The 18,014-nt window shown below is 47.4% G+C and overlaps 1 protein-coding gene across 1 annotated transcript in view; it reads right to left on the bottom strand.

Annotated features, from left to right (window-relative positions):
• The window catches only part of LOC145336444 (calcium/calmodulin-dependent protein kinase type 1-like), a 200,931-nt gene that overhangs the window by 62,329 nt on the left and 120,588 nt on the right, over positions 1–18,014 (bottom strand). The window contains exon 3 of the mRNA XM_080181753.1: positions 14,776–14,907. Coding sequence (XP_080037879.1) covers positions 14,776–14,907 — 132 coding nt within the window. The remainder of the gene's footprint in view (positions 1–14,775; positions 14,908–18,014) is intronic.

Below are 18,014 nucleotides of genomic sequence, written 5' to 3'. Positions count from 1 at the left end.
ATTGGGGCAAGCTTAGGGGTTTCAAAAAAAAAGGACAGCATGGACATTTGGGCCAAAGGGCCTGTTTCCATGCTGTAAACCTCTTTGACTCTAACCATGAAAGAATTCTCGAACAGATTATCAAGAGACAGCACAGTGGTTAACACCGCTGCCTCTCAGTGAGCCAGAAAACTGGGTTTAATTCCAGGGTGACTGTGTGGAGTTTGTACGTTCTCCCCATGTGGGTTTTCTCCAGGTGCTCCAGTTTGCTCCCACAGTCCAAAGGTGTGCAGATTAGGTGGACTGGCCATGGTAAATTGCCCCTTAGAATCCCAAAATGTGTAGGTTAGGCGAATTAGCTAGGGTAAGTCTGTGGGGTTACGGGGATAGGGCAGGGGAAAAGGGCCTGGGTAAGGTGTTCTGTCAAAATCAATGCCCAGACGCGATGGGCCGAATGGCCTCCTTCTGCACTGTAGAGATTCTATGATGATGATCGAATATTCATGATACTTGGTGTGCTGCAGTTGGTTGCTAGCAGTTTGATTGTTTTCTAAAGGTTCTGATCAAGGGTCTGTACCTAAAGCATTAACTGAGGTTGAGATAGACTGACATAACTGGACCTCAAATCAATGCTTCAAAGAAAGAGAAAAGAAGAAAAAAAATGGAAGGATTGTAAGGATTGGATAGTCGGAAGCTTTTTACCAGGGTGGAAGAGTCAATTACAGGGGGCATTGTCTTATGTGCGAGGGGCAAGGTTTAAAGGAGATGTATGAGGCAAGTTTTTTTACACAGAGGATGGTGGGTGCATGGAACTCGCTGCCGGGAGAGGTAGTGAAAGCAGATACGATAGTGACTTTTAAGGGGCATCTTGGCAAATACATGAATCAGATGGGATATGGTCCCTGGAAGAGTAGGGGGTTTTAGTTCTGTCAGGCAGCATGGTCAGTGTAGGCTTAGAGGACCAAAAGGCTTGTTCCTGTGCTATAACTTTTTTGTTCTTTGTACGATGCATTGAAGTTACAAACATTCAGTTAAGAAATACAAAAGGATCTGATACTGTGATGAGGATAGATTATAGATCACTAAGTAGTGCAAAAGCAAGGAGACTTGTAGGCTTATAAGAGAACTTGCAGTGGGTACTAGACTCTTCATTTAATCATGATGATTTGTGACCAATGAGGAAGCTTACTATTCATAGAGTACATAGGGGAGAAGGAAGGGTGGGGGTGCAGAGTATAATGTTGCAGATACAGATAGGATGTAAAGAATGACCAGCTTAATATGAGGTCCAATCAAAAGTCTGATGGCAGCAGAGAAGAAGCTGTTCTTGAGTCGGTTGGTACATGATCTCAGACGGAAGAAGGTGGAAGAGAGAATGTCCATGGTGCATGAGGTTCTTGATTATGCTGGCTACTTTTCCAAGACAGCAGGAAGTGTAGGCAGAGTCAATGGATGGGAGGCTGATTTGTTTGGTGGACTGAGCTATGTTCACGGCTCTTTGTAGTTTCTTGCAGTCTTGGTCAGAGCAGGAGCTCTGATACATCTGGGAAGGATGCTTTCTATGGTGCATCTATAAAATTTGGTGAGGATCATAGCAGACATGCCAAATTTCCTTAGTGTCCTAAGAAAGCAGAGGCATTGGTGGGTTATCTTCACTATAGCATTGGCGCGGAGGGGCCAGGAAAGGTTGTTGGTGATCTGAACACCTAGAAACCTGAAACTCTAAATCATTTCCACATCATGCCCGCTAACTGAGTAAGCAATTGAGCTCAAAGTCAGAGAACATTTGGAAATGGTGGCCATAAACATAACTGAGCCTACGTTGAAAATAAACGGAGTCACAGATACAAGTACTGGATGAGCTAATTTCAATGGTACTAAAGGCAACTGGACCCAGATTAACTTGGGCAAACAAGCGACAGTTCAGGAGAAGGATGGCCAGAAGAGGAGATAGAGAAAACGCAGGGTAAATATATTTTGAATAGGAATAAAGGGAGGTAACGTTTCCCTTAATTGAGAGGCATGGGCAAAGGAAAGGCTCAACAAAAGCGTATGATAAACATGGAGAAAGTGAAAGAAAACAGTAATAATAAACATGGAGGATAGCAAATAAAAAGTTTAGGAGAGGATGAGGAGGTGCACGAAAGGCTTGTGGGAGTCAGCTTAAAAGGAAATAGCAGGGGCTTTTATCAGTACACAAGTGAAAGAATGATCAAAGAGAAACAGGATGACTTCAAGATGAAGGAGCCACCTTGTACTAGACGGTGCGAGAACAGCAGAGCTGCTTAATGAGAATCTTGCATCAGTTTTTAAGATGAAAGAATTTGTGTCGAGGTAACGGAGGAGGATGTGGGAGAGCCACATAAATATTCAAAAAGGCCTCACTTTAAAAAATGTAATGGGACTAAAAATAGAAATACCGCCAAGCTCAGGATGCATGCATTGCAGGGGGAAGATGGAAAAGAGATTATGAAGACACCAACTTAAATTCTCAGAAAATCTCTGGAGACAAGAATTGCCATGGAACAGGATTGTTATTTTCATTCCTTCGTGGGAAGTGGGCAGCGCTTGCTAGGTCAACATTTGTTTGAGAAGGTGGTGGTGAGCGGTCATCTTGAATCAGTGTAGTCCACGTGGCGTCAACGGATACAGCAAATATTGGGCCTGCACAGTCATTAACTCTGCTGTCTCACTGTGCCAGGAACCTGGGTTCAATTCCTGGCTTGGGTCGCTGTCTGTGTGGAGTTTGCACATTCTCCCTAAGTCTGCGTGGGTTTCCTCCCACAGTCCAAAGATGTGCAGGTGCTAATGCAGCCATGCTAAATTGTCCCTTAGTGTCAGAGGGACTAGCTTGGATAAATGCATGGAGTAATGGGGATAGGGCCTGGGAGATTGTGGTCAGTGCAGACTCAATGGGCCGAATGGCTTCCTTTTGCACTGTAGGATCCTATGATTCTATGACATTACACCTTTGCCTGGCACAGGTAGCAAAAGGATAAACTATTTAGGGCACTTTAGGGCAATTAATTTTAACTTGATTGTGGGTAATTTTAACTTGATTGTGGGTAATTTTAAGATGAATTCTGCAGGTGGATCCCCAAGACACAGGCTGATAAGAATCCATTCTGTATAATCAATGACATAGAATAACATTAGTGAGACTGGGCAGAGAGTATGGATTTGTCAAGGGCTTTATTGCAAATTAAGGTAGATGGCATTGGAAGAAATATAGCCACATGGATAGAATGATGGTTGGAGAACAGATTGTTCAGAATGAAGATAAACGAATATGATTCAGCTTGGTATTGTATCCCAGGCCGCTGTGCTGGGACATATTTCATGAGAATGATATGGACACAGGCAATAGAATAATGATATTGAAGTTTGTTGAGAATACTGAAATGACTGGAATGGCAAATCATAAGGAAAGAATGTCAGAGACTGCCAGATGACTGACAGATTAACAAAGTGTGCAGATAGATGGCAGCTGCAAGATTAAATACCAGAGATTTAGGTCAGAAAGAGAAGAGAAGGATTTCATTAAATCTGAGGCCTGAGGGCCTGCGTGATGTATTATTAAAGTTAGTCATTCAAGCAAAGACTTTGTCAACATTTAAGAATGGGTTAGTAAGGCAGCAATGAAACCAGGAGAACAGGGCCTGTCGTTTCAGGATGATGGGGCTCGGCCCCGGCTGACTGAAGAATCAGTGGGGGGGAACACATTCCCGCACTCACTCCTGCGCCCATTTTACGCTCCAACGAGCACTGATCGGCAGCAAGTGGAACTTCCACCCCTCACTTGGGAGAAAGTCCCACCGTGGAGAACCGCCAGCCAATCATACTGCCACTGGGCATTGGGCAGTGCCAAGTTGTCCCCTGAGCTTTGGCACTTTGCCCCTCAGGCAGTGCCAGGGTCTAGGCTGGCAATGCCCAGAGTGCACCCTCCCCACTTTACCCCTGATATTGTTGGGGGTGGTGGTGGTGGTGGTGGTGGTGGTGGTGGGGGGGGGGTCCTCAATGGATTCCTTCGATCCAGCAGGGTCAGGTTGCCAGCTCCCCGCAGGTGGGGAGCTATTGTAAACCCCGCTGGAGTAAAAGACACCTGGTGGAGGCGGAGATGCTAGTGGGCCCAGAGACTTCAGTCCAGGGCCTGCTAATGAGATGTAAAATATATTCAAATAAAGATTGGCATAAATTATGCAGCTCCGCACTGAACCTTGGTGCAGAGCTGACGGTGCTGGAAATCCGGCTGCCAGAGACTGGCGGAGGCTGAGGTGCCCAGCGGGAAACCCACGAAACAGCCTCCGCTGCACGACATAAGCAACACAGTGAGGTGGGAGAATCGCTGCCACCAACCACCCCCCCCACACCCTCCGAACACCGCCGCCCCCCACCCCCCCACCCCCTCCGAACACCGCCGCCCCCCCGCCCCCCTCCGAACACCGCCGCCCCCCACCCCCCCACCCCCCTCCGAACACCGCCGCCCCCCCGCCCCCCTCCGAACACCGCCGCCCCCCACCCCCCCTCCGAACACCGCCGCCCCCCACCCCCCCACCCCCCTCCGAACACCGCCGCCCCCCCGCCCCCCTCCGAACACCGCCGCCCCCCACCCCCCTCCGAACACCGCCGCCCCCCCGCCCCCCTCCGAACACCCCCGCCCCCCTCCGAACACCGCCGCCCCCCACCCCCCCTCCGAACACCGCCACCCCCCACCCCCCCACCCCCCCACCCCCCTCCGAACACCGCCACCCCCCCGCCCTCCTCCAAACACCGCCACCCCCCCGCCCTCCTCCAAACACCGCCACCCCCCCGCCCTCCTCCAAACACCGCCACCCCCCACCCCCCCTCCGAACACCGCCACCCCCCACCCCCCACCCCCCCTCCGAACACCGCCACCCCCCACCCCCCCTCCGAACACCGCCACCCCCCCCACCCCCTCCGAACACCGCCGCCCCCCCGCCCCCCCACCCCCCTCCGAACACCGCCACCCCCCCGAACACCACCGCCCCCCCGCCCCCCCTCCGAACACCGCCGCCCCCCCCGCCCCCCCACCCCCCTCCGAACACCGCCACCCCCCCAAACACCGCCGCCCCCCCGCCCCCCTCCGAACACCGCCGCCACCCCCCCGCCCCCCTCCGAACACCGCCGCCCCCCCCCTCCGAACACCGCCGCCCCCCCCGCCCCCCTCCGAACACCGCCGCCCCCCTCCGAACACCGCCGCCCCCCCCGCCCCCCTCCGAACACCGCCGCCCCCCCCCGCCCCCCTCCAAACACCGCCGCCCCCCCCGCCCCCCTCCAAACACCGCCGCCCCCCCCGCCCCCCTCCGAACACCGCCGCCCCCCCCGCCCCACTCCGAACACCGCCGCCCCCCCCGCCCCCCTCCGAGCACCGCCGCCCCCCCCGCCCCCCTCCGAACACCGCCGCCCCCCCCGCCCCCCTCCGAACACCGCCACCCCCCCCGCCACCCTCCGAACACCGCCACCCCCCCCGCCACCCTCCGAACACCGCCACCCCCCCCGCCACCCTCCGAACACCGCCACCCCCCCGCCACCCTCCGAACACCGCCACCCCCCCCACCACCCTCAGAACACCACCACCACCTCCCCCCCTCATCCCACCACCTGATCTTTCCATGTGTTAAATTCCATCATTCTTTTTGACACCTAAAAAAGTCACTCACATTCCTCACACAAATTCCTTTTTGAGCTTTGACAAAGAGAATGCTTGAAATGTGTCAAATTTCCCAATGCCCACAATTCTTTGATTTGATTTGATTTGATTTGATTTATTATTGTCACATGTATTAACCTGCAGCGAAAAGTTATCGTTTCTTGCATACCGTTCATAGAGAAGGAAAGAGGAGAGTGCAGATGTAGTGTTACAGTCATAGCTAGGGTGTAGAGGAAGATCAACTTAATGAAAGTTAAGTCCATTCAAAAGTCTGTCAGCAGCAGGGAAGGAGCTGGTCTTGAGTCGGTTGGTACATGACGTCAGACTTTTGTGTCTTTTTCGTGGCGGAAGAGAGAATGTCCGGGGTGCGTGGCGACCTTAATTAATTTGTGTGAAACAGCAATTTTCAAGAATTCTCCCAGCACAAGGTAGGAACCATTAACCTCTCTACCTCTCCTGGCTCTGCCATTTGTAACTCTCAACTGGATGCAGTGTCGAGACACTCAATGTTGGTGGCAACATTTGGCATTGTGGAGTCTAATACTCAGCTGCAGTGAAGAATGCTTGCAGTAATCTCAGCCACACAGAAGCAAATAGAGGCGGAAAAATAATTTATCCAGCAGTGGGGCTCAGCTGTTGCTAAGTAAATCACAGAAATAATCAGTCTAATAATGAAGAATCGTGGAGAGGCACAATGCAATGCTGATAAAATGCACTGCACAGATCTCTGCAGATTTGGTTTGCAGAAATCTATCTCCTTTGCTCCACTTCGCAACATTACCCACTTCCAGCACAACTTCCTCCAAAACATATGGGGCCCCATAGAGGGATGGGAAGGGGAGGAGCTGGATGGGTGGGGAGGCAATTGGCTGGGGCCATGATCGACAGGGAGGGGTGGGAAGTGTTCAGGGGAGGCGGGGGCTGTTGGTGATGTCTGGGGGGTGGGATGTGTAGTGTCATAGGTGTCCCATCTATGCCTGCACAATGGCACCCCCAAGCTCAGCAGTCAGCCTCTCGGGCAAGCTGAGACTCCATTCCTCTCCCTCTAGTGGCAGGATTCACATTACGGTCTCTGCATTGCACGGAAAACTGTAATGACTTCAATCAGGCCATTGAGATTGGCCTATTGGAGTATGAGCTCTCTGATCAAGGATCCAATTGATGGGCCAATCAGGGAATCTTGGCCTTGTACTTAACCGGGAGTGTCAGTTCCTCTGGCACACCTTGAGGCAGACTGCTAACTGCTAACACACTGTGTACCGCTGTTTGTAAATAAAGGGGTTTTGGTAAAGGGACTTGTGCCTCCAAAGACTAACCACAAAAACCTCCTGTTTTCTGACCCGTTTTATACTTAGTGTCTTTTCTGAGAAAATTCTGCCTGCGTTCAGTAAAACACGGCACTCTTAAGGCATAGACAGCCAAGCTCACTAATTACAAAAACATTAATTCCCTTTCTTGAACACTTAAGGGGAATAGAAGGAATAAATCGTATTATAAATTAAATCCACTTAAACCTGGCACTGGAAGGTTACTTTATCAGAACTGAATAATGCAACGATCCACTTCCTTTTGGATCCGACTAGCAGGATCTCATTTCATATATATACCGTTATTCCTCGATCTTCAACATTCTCCATTTATTTAAAGCGGCATAACTATTAAAAATGTATTTTCTTTTTAGAAAGAATTGGCGAGGACATTTCCTCTAGGCTAGCTGATATCGTTCACAGACTCGTTATCCCTGAAGCGTAGTTTCTTTGCTGAAGCGCGGAATTTCAAATACCTGCTATTCCTCACAAAACAGAACTTTCAGCATTGTGGCTCCAGCTGACTAGAAGCTCAGTCCAACAGAGTCAATTTGACATTCAGTATCCCCAGTCACAGCCTCTGCTTATTCAAGTTCGTTACGCTGAGGTATAAAAAGTGAAAGAGCAAAGAACAAAAAACTACAGCACAGGAACAGGCCCTTCGGCCCTCCAAGCCTGCACCGACCATGCTGCCCGACTGAACTAAACCCCCTACCCTTCCGGGAACCATACCCCTCTATTCTCATCCTATTCATGCATTTGTCCAGATGCCCCTTAAAACTCACTTAAGAAGACATCACTTAAAGTTCATTTATCAGTGTCACAAGTAGACTTACACTAATGCAGCAATGATGTTACTGTGAAAGTCCCCTAGTTGTCACACTCCAGTGCCTGTTCAGATACACTGAAGGAGAATTTACTATGACCAATACATCTAACCAGCACGTCATTTGGACTATGGGAGGAAACCGGAGCACCCGAAGGAAACACATCGCATAGGCAGTGACCCCAGCCGGGAATCGAACCCTGATTCCTGATGCTGTGAGGCAGCAACGCTAACCACTGTGCCATCGTGCTGCCCATCTTTTGACTTAAGCATCTTCACTGTTTGATCCTTTCGCTACTGCACAGATCTGTTGCATGATGGCAAAAAACAATGTTAAAGATGAACCATAAGCTTCATGGCAATGATGACAAAAACTTCAGTAAAATACCCCAATGGCCTAGTGGTATTATCGCTAGACTATTAATCCTGAAACTCAGTTAATCTTCTGGGGATCCAGGTTCGAATCCTGCCATGGCATATGGTGGAATTTGAATTCAATAAAAAAAAATCTGGAATTAAGAATCTACTGATGACCATAAAACCATTGTTGGAAAAAACCCATCCTGGTTCACTAACGTCCTTCAAGGAAGGAAATCTGCCGTCCTTACCCAGTCTGGTCTACATGTGACTTCAGAGTCACAACAATGTGGTTGACTTTCAACTGCCCCTGGGAATTTGGGATGGGCAATAAATGCTGGCCAGCCAGCGACACCCATGTCCCACGAATGAATAATAAAACAATCACCTCACAGGAACTTTATAAAACAAGATTCCACATTGAGCTACTTCAGGTATTGGGACAGGATAATCAAAAACTTTGTCAAAGAAGTAGGTTCTAAAGAAGGTCACAAATAAAAGGACTGAGTGCATTGTGGAGATTTCAGGAGGGAATTTCAGAAAGCTTTGGGCTTCAGCAACTGAAGGCATTGCTGCAAACAATGCGTAACACTCGAGATGCGCCAAAGGTTAGAACTGAGACAGTGCAGAGATTGGAGGATCGTTAGGGCCGGAGGACATTCCAGCAATAGGGAGGGGGTGGGACAATTCCTTTGAAGGCAAGGATGAGAATTTTAACATTCAGCCATTGCCAAACAGGGACTGACCTGAGGGGGAACGAATGAACCGAGCGCTGCGCGTGTAATGACATGAGCCCAAGTTTATAGAGGATGTTGAAGATGGGAGGCCAGCCAGAAAAGTATTGGAATAGTCAAGTTCAGAGCATGTATAAGCAGCAACTGAGCTGAGTGAGGTAGGGCCAGAGAGAGGCAACACTACTGAGGTGGAAACAGGCCATCTTGGGGCCAGATGTGACCTGGTCTGAATTGGCCTTAGCAGATGTGCCGGGGAGGGGAATGGAACCAGAGAATAGGGAATTTCCAAAACAATGGCTTCTCAATATTTAGTTGGAAGAAATTTCTGCTTATCTGGTACTGGATATCGGCCAAGCTGTATGACCAAGGACGCTGGAGGGGAAATAGCTTTGTCTACATTTAAAGTACTAATCAATGCTACCACATACAATGGCATTTGTTCCAGTTAATGCCTTCTAACTCACTGCCAGCCTGTGAATCAATAAGCAAACTGCCAACAACCCCTGTTATCTTTTCTTTTTGTAACCTTCCTTAAAACCTACCTCTTTGATAAAGTTTTTAGCTGTCCTGTCCCATTACCATGTCACTCTATCCTCCACAGGGCAAACCTAACATTCCAACTGCTTTCCACCTCCTGATACAATCAACTTGACTTTCGCAAACTGAAACTCATAAATCAGCAAACAGCTAAAATCTATTCGCCTAAATGTAAATAACAAAAGAACAGTTCGTCTAGACAAGTCCAGACAGTAGGAGCAGCCTCTTGTCACACACATTCTGACCAACTCTCAAGGTAACGTAATGGAGTAGACTCCCACTGAAAGATCGGAGATAAAGGGCTGGATATTCGGAGAGGAGGCAGGAAGGTTGTGCTGGGGCAGACCCAAATCCTTTCAAATAGGCCAACTTTGCATATTTTCATTCTAGGGTGGCAGGAGTGGGACATCCAGTGGTAGGCATGGGGCAACAACAGAGGTGGGCAGATGATGCGGCCAGCAGGCCAGAACACCCACCTCCATTTACTGGGTCATTGGTTCAATTGTAATGATGAATGTCAGGCCCACGAAGCCCTCAAGCGCCCCCTCCCCCTCTCCCCCACCACTACCCCATTGTCCTTACACAGTATCCATTATGGGCAGACTTCAATGGACAGGTCTTTGAAATGGGCGTGAAATAATTGCACTTCTAACAATCTAACAGAGCCAACAAAAATGCTTTGGAGCTATTCAAGGAAGTTATGTTTCCTGAAGTGGTCAATCTGTTGCAAAAATAAAGAACTATTCAGTTCTTTAAGTTCTATAAAGAACATCAAGGATGGGTAATCTTTTACTAACCTCTTAAAACTGTCAATCAAACTGCCTACACAATCCCGTGTTGTACAAGTGGTTCTTTAGCTTTTGAAATTCAGCCAAGTGTTCATAATGGCCTTAGTTGTCAAAACAAACCCTTGAAAATGCAGACAGTGGAGCCTATTGAAACTGGAAAAATAGATGGCAATGGCCTTTTCCTAAACTCCAGCAGATGGCCTGTCAATCAAAGCAATCCAAGGGTAGGTGTTTGCTAGTTTTTCTTTAAGTGAAAGCTGCAGGTCAGTTTTTACTTTCCTAAATTTAAAGTACCGTGGACGTTTAGTTCACTTCAAATCAAGACACTTAGGACTTCCCAATAGATGATTTCTTCAGTTTTGAAAGCATCATTGCACTTTTCCCACCAGAAAAAGTACATTGATACATCTCAAAACTTACATAATGCTGAACAATGCAGATAGTCATCAACTTCAGGAAAGGCAGTGGAGGACATATCCCTATCCACATCAATGGGAATTTGGTGGAAATGGTCAAGAGCTTCAAGTTTCCAGATATCTAGATCACCAACAACCAGATGCTATAGTTCAGCCCGTTAACACTTCTACTTTCTCAGGAGGCTAAGGAAATTTGGCATGTCTGCTACAACTCTCACCAGTTTTTACACATGAGCCATAGAAGGCATCCTTTCCGGATATATTACAGTTTGGTATTGCCCCTACTCTGACCAAGACTACAAGCAACTACAAAGGGTTGTGAACATAGCCCAGTCCATCACTCAAACCAGCCTCCCGTCCGTTGCACCGTCTACACTTCCCACTGCTTTGGAAAAGCAGCCAGCAAAATCAAGGATCCCATGGACACCGGATATTCTCTCTCCCATCTTCTTTCATTGGGAAAGATATATAAATGTCTGAGGTCCCTTATGAATCAACGCAAGAACAGCTTCTACCATGCTGCTGTCAGACCTTTGAATGGGCCTATTTTATATTAAATTGATCCTTCTCTACTCCCTACCTATGACTTTAACACTACATTCTGCACCATCTCCTTTCCTGCTCCCCTTTCTATTCTATGAGTCGCTGAATCACAGAATGCCTACAATGCAGAAGGAGGCCATTTGGCCTATCGAGCCTGGTTTGACAATCCCACCCAGGCCCTATCCTTATAATCCCACATATTTATCCCCTCTAATCCCCCTGGTACCAAGGAGCAATTTAATATGGCCAATTGACCTAATATTTTTGGACTGTGGGAGGAATCTGGAGCAGCCGGAGGAAACCCATGCAGACACGGGGAGAATGTGCAAGCTGCACACAGACAGTCACCCAAGGCTGGGAATCGAATTCAGGTCCCTGGCACTGTGAGGCAGCAGTGCTAACCACAGTGCCACCCCTTCCATACTTTGTATGGCGTGCGAGTAACATTATTTTCCACTGTATCCCAATATATGTGACAATAATAAATCAAATCAAACAACATAGTTGTCATCTTAGCTTATCAGAACAAAGTCCTATGATCAATCATGTTGAATGTACAAGAATTTAATTACTGAAACTGAAAGAACAGATTTATTTTTTGCATGTCAACGCCTGTCAAAGAATTCCAGGAAAACTGATGGCTTTTGCTACCATATAAACCTGTTGGATTTTAACCTGGTGTTGTGAGACTTCTTAAAGAATCCCAGGAATAGGTGACGGATTTTTTTTTTGTTCCTCACCTGGGACTGTGGTTCCCCTGAGGTTTATGAACCCTCTGAGGTTCTGTCAACTATTTATACTTATCAAAGAGGCCTGACTCCACAAAGACTGCAGGGAAAGGGGCAGTTTCAATTGCCCAACTCAGCAACGAAGCCAGCAAGGGTGGGAATGCTGCATGTGGCAAAAACTGCTGGGAACGGGAACGTGAACGGAAATCCTGGTGTTGGGTCATATCCGCCATTTTTAAAAGGCTCCCAAGTCCTGGATGAATAAGTTGCTCATAGCACAACACAGTTCCCAAGGTATGATGTTAATGATTAGTAGTCATGATGTGGATGTGCCGGTGTTGGACTGGGGTAAACACAGTAAAAAGTCTGACAACACCAGGTTTTAGTCCAACCGATTTATTTGATAGTAAACGCACAAGCTTTCGGGTTAGTCCCTTCATCAGGTGAATGACGAAGGGGCTAACCCGAAAGCTTGTGCGTTTACTATCAAATAAATCGGTTGGACTAAAACCTGGTGTTGTCAGACTTTTTACTGTGTTAATGATTAGTGCAGAAGATTACTTTACCCCAAACAGCGGGCACAATTCTCCCAGAAAAATTTCAAAGTATTGACCGAGTGGGAAAAGCAGTGAGATTCCAGTTGGGCGGGTGATCCAGATTGCAACCCACCCTCACTTTTTTTGGAGCTTGGGGTGATTCCTACCAGGAAAGAGATGTGTGGGGATCTAAAGACGCTAGCTCCTTAGAGATTGTGGCACTATTTGGGTGCCCCAATCTCCGGGCAATAACTTGAGGAATTCACTAATTATGGAAATGGGTGAAAGGGGAATGCTGACGGTGGATGGATGGGATTCAGGGAACGTTTATGCCACAGGAAGAGGCCACAAGGACCACTGTGTTTGCACAGGCCGGAAAACGAGTCAGCCAACCTAGCCCCAACTTCCCAGCACTTTTTTTCATTCATTCGTGGGACGTGGGCGTCGCTGACTGGCCAGCATTTATTGCCCATCCCTAGTTGCCCGTGAGAAGGTGGTGGTAAGCTGCCTTCTTGAATCGCTGCCAATGTTCTGTGGGTTGTCCCACAGTGCTGTTAGGGAGGGAATTCCAGGATTTTGACCCAGCAACTGCGAAGGAACGGGGATGTATTTCCAAATCAGGATGGTGAGTGGCTTGGAGTGGCTTGCATAAAGCCCTGCAGATTACGCCTCTGGAGGTGTACATCCAGATAAATGAGTTGAGAGTTTCTGCCTCCACTACCTCTTCAAGCAGTGGGTTCCAGACCCCGACAATCCTTTGGGTGAAAACAGTTTTCTCATCTCCCTTCTAATCTTTCTCGCAATCACTTGAAATATATATCCCCTAGACATTGACCTCACTACTAAAGTAAGTAGACCTTTTCCATCTCATGTCCAAAGATAAGCAACTAAGTTTAACAGGTGGCCACATTGTGTACACAAGACCAAGTAATTTAGACAGCACGGTGGCACAGTGGATAGCACTGATGCCTTACCGCACTAGGGACCCAGATTCGATTCCCGGCTTGGATCACTGTCAGCATGGAGTCTGTACATTCTCCCTGTGTCTGCGTGGGTTTCCTCTGGGTGCTCTGGTTTCCTCCCACAGTGTGAAAGACATGCTGATTAGGTGCATCGGCCATGCTAAGTTCTCCCTCAGTGTACCTGAACAGGCACCAGAGTATGGCGACTAGGGGATTTTCACAGTAACTTCACTGCAGTGTTAATGGAAGCCTACTTCTGACAATAATAAGTAAACTTTAATGGGCCAGAATTCTCGGCCGTTCAGGCCCCGCCGCTGCTGCAAACAAGGCTGGAGAATTTGGTGCTCAGCCAGATCTCCATTCACTGCAGCGGGACTGGAGAATCCCACTGGTGTGAATGGCTGGAAAATCCCAAGCATTATGTCACAGAAATGCCCAATTTTAGTTCTCGGATCTTCATGTGTGGAAATAAATAAATCCTGCCTGTGCTATAAGCTTTCCTAATGGCTTGGATCAAAATCCTGGAATTCCCTACCAATGTGGGAGCATCAACACCTCAAAGATTCATGGGGTTCAAAGAGAAGACCAGTCAGGAACAACCAATAAGGATATACAATAAATACGGCCTTGACACCTTTACTGTAGAGAATACTCTCCAACACTCATGTGGTTAGTATTAGTCAGGTCTTTTCTCATCCTGAACAGATCATTGCAAGAACAACTGTATCAGCTGTAATCTCTGACAAAACAACCCACTGAAAAATTGAAAGAACGTTTGACCATCGGGTATCACAACGTAGCAGGGTAGAATAATCTTTGCACCATCTGCAACACCCATCCTTTCACAGCTATGTCAAAATAGCCAGACCTAAACTGTAACACGCATGTGGTGAGCATGCTGCTAAACTGACATCAGACTGCTGCGGGAAATGGAACCATATTTTGGCTGCATGGCTGAGAAACCAACAAACGCACTTTACAAACAAGGGTGAGATCCACCCGATAAGATACAGATAAAAAGAAATGTGGTACGTTCTTGCTGCAACCAACTCCCTCCATGCCAGAGCACTCCTCTGGTAAGGCTTTGTGAATATCTTTGCATCAGCACCTACTTTCAAGATGGAGCAAATTAATCAACTGTCTTGAATAACTCTGCGCCTCTCTCCTATATAGAAACATGCTAAAATACCATATTTTATTTAGCTAAATGAAAGCAGACTGGTTTTGGCGATGTAATCCCAATAATTATACAAATGACTAATATGGCAAGAATTTCCATATTTTGGAACAAGATTCTAATTGGCAGAGGAATACATTTCTTTCAGCTTAGCCATGATTGGGAACACTGCATCAACCCAGCCCCCACCATTTTCATTTTCACTTGCACTTACTTCCTTAGGACAGCAATCTCATTCTCAATGCTGTTCTCCTTTCCCTCCAGAGCTTTCTTGGGGATGCACTTGATGGCGACCAGTTTCTGAGTCCGCTTCTCCTCTGCAAGAACCACTTCAGAGAACGCGCCCCTGGAAAGAGAAAAGGAAGATATATTAGCACTTTACTGCACGACAGCACCAATCATCCACTTGTGGGCAGCACGGTGGCACAGTGGTTAACACTGCTGCCTCACACCGCCAGGGACCCAGGTTCAATTCCAGCCTCGGCTGACTGCATGGAACGTGCACATTCTCCCCGTATCTGCATGGGTTTCTTCTTGGTGCTCCGGTTTCCTCCCACAGTCCAAAGCTTTGCGGGTTAGGATAATTGGCCGTGCTCAATTTCCCATGAGTGTCAGGGGGACTAGCTAGGGTAAATACATGGGGTTACGGAGACAAGGCCTGGGTGGGATTGTTGTTGGTGCAGGCTCAATGGGCCAAGTGGTCTCCTTCTGCATCGTAGGGATTATATGATTCTATCCATTCTTTGAGACGCTATTGTGCTGGGGCACGATAAAAAGAAAGAATGTTAAATTAGCCATCCAGTAAAAGAAAACTCCCACAATTGCGAACAAAGGTGTGTAAGCAGCACCATCAGGCGTGCAACTTATGAAGGATACTTGATGCTCAATTGTCCAAGACATTCAGCACCACTCAGATGCACTATCAACCTGAGAGGAGATTTCCTGTGGAAAAGTCTAAAAGATAGGCAGCTAGCATAACTTCCAAAAAGGAGTTGGATATATACCAAAAAAAATCATTTACAGAGTTGTAGGAAAAGAGCACGGGAAATGAGACTAATTGGTTAGCTCTTAGAAACAGTCAACACAGGCAGGATGGGCCAAATGGCCTCCTTCAGTGTTGTGTGATTCTGTTGCGACATCCTTGCAGTTCGTAGGATGTGCGAATAGCAGACCCTACTGCAGGTTGCAGTGTCCCCCTCTTACAAGGCCTAATCCTGTAGAGAGGTTTAAATGGCATGATGGTGGGGATGCAGTCGGTAAGTGGGAAAAGGGAAGAAAATAGCCTTCCCCTGATCACTAGACTGATAAGTACATTTGTATAAATGCTGGCTGATTTGGTTTTTATGATACCCCACAGCTGAACAATCCAATACAGCAAATAACCAGTCGCACATTACAAAATGGTTGCTTATTGAATCCTACCCCTACAGTGCAGAAGTAGGCCTTAGGCCCAACATGTCTGCACTAACTCTCCAAAAGAGCATCTTACCCTGACTATCTCCACAAGCCCACATACTTAATTTTGTGGCACTAAAGGGCAATTTAGTATGGCCCATCCACTTATCTTTGGACTGTGAGTGCACCCTGAGGAAACCCATGCAGACACGAGAGAATGGGCAGACTCCACACACGTAGTGACCCAAGCCGGGAATCGAAGCCTGGCGCTGTGAGGCAGCAGTGCTGTCCACCTTGCCATGGGTGGGACAGCAGGGCTGGTGGAACCCGACGTGAGACACCACCTCCAGAAGAAGATTCGTTTCAGCTTACTTTTGCACGTTCACGTACCACAAGTGCAATTTGAAGAGGATTTACCCAACTTCCTACAGTTGTGTAAACAACAGATATCTACCCAACTATCGCTGTTACAGTGGGAGATGCGTGGTTGAGATGCAGGCATGAAAATGACTGCTGACGTAGACAGAGAAATGTCCAGCTTTTCATTTGTGAATATTACAAACTGTAGATTTTAGAATATGTATATTACAACAAACAATCAATAAAGTAAATGTCTTTATTACGAAGAGATTGCCATAATAAGAGTCAAGTTTGACAACAGCAACATAGGTTCACTAGATTAGCTCCTGGAAAGAGGGGTCTGTCCTATGAGAATCAAATGAATAGACTAGGCCTCTTGTTTAGGCCCCAGAGTTTAGAAGAATGAGAAGTGACTTCATTGAAATGGGGCTTGACTGGGTAAATGTTGGGAGAATGTTTCTCCTGGCTGGTGAAACTACAACTAGGGGTTTGCAAGCTCAGAAAAAGTGGCTGACCATTTTGGATTGAGGGGAGCAGAAATTTCTTTGCACAAAGGGTTGTCAACCTTATTAATTCTCAGCCTCAGGGAACTGTGCATATTCAGTCGTTGAGTAGGTTCGAGTTGGAGATTGGGAGACTCCTGCAGGAATGAAGTGATATGCAGACAGTGTGGGAAAGTGCAGCTGAGGTCAAAGATCCACCATGATCTTACCAAGCGGCAGAGCAAGCTTCGATGGCCTACTCCCAATCCTGTTTCTTCAATTTTTAGAAACAGGCAAATGGCTGCTGGATCAACATAGGGTGCATCGCATTGGCAGAGGAATGATCATTAAGGAATGATCACATTGCTGGAGAAAGTGGACATTTGCGCACAGCTGTAGATTACGTTCAGATGGAGCATGCGCGTTGTTTGAATTTTCACACATATCGCCCGCTCCCGTTAATATTTATCCCATTTAATAATAGTTACAAATAACTACTTTTAATGTTGAAGAAGGCTATAAACTTGCTTTGCTGGGCAATTTCATTTAATTTCCCCCTGACCTGAAGCAAGTCTGTTTTCCACTTTAATCAGGGAGTAACTGAGAACAATCGCCCGACTGTCACTCAGCGGTGACAACAGGGGAAGAACTGCCGGGTGAATATCTTTAAATAAGGGAGGCAGTGGCACTGTCAATGGACTGGTAATCCAGAGGATCTGCTCTGAAGACCCACTCTTCTGCTTCACTAATATCCTATAGGGAAGGAAATCTGCCACCCTTACCATGGTCTGGCCTACATGTGACTCCAGAGCCACAGCAACGTGGTTCACTCTTAGGTGCCCTCTGAAACGGCCATTTAGTTCTCGGGCAGTTGGAGATGGACAACAAATGCTGGCCTGACCAGCGACGCCCACGTCCCATGATGAATATTTTCAAAAAAAGGCAAAGGGCACGATCTTACTGGCCATTCGTGTCGGCAGGATTTTCTTATCCCGCCGCAATGAACGAAGATTTGGCTGGCTACCAAATTGTCCGGCCTCACTGCAGTGGGAATGTGGCGTGAAGTAATTAATTCAGGGAAGGTAGGATTGAATGCGACATCACTTCAGTCAGCAGAGAATATACTGCTCTCTTTATTTTGACAAGTCTCCTGTTTCTAAGGATTATGTCATAAAATGACTCCACGAAAGATGAACTCCTTGGGCTAAAGCCAATA

Source organism: Carcharhinus amblyrhynchos, chromosome 3 (assembly GCF_965287045.1).
Source record: "Carcharhinus amblyrhynchos chromosome 3, sCarAmb.v2.hapA, whole genome shotgun sequence".
In the NCBI taxonomy this organism is placed as follows: domain Eukaryota; kingdom Metazoa; phylum Chordata; class Chondrichthyes; order Carcharhiniformes; family Carcharhinidae; genus Carcharhinus; species Carcharhinus amblyrhynchos.
This window is presented reverse-complemented; position numbering and strand designations above follow the sequence as displayed.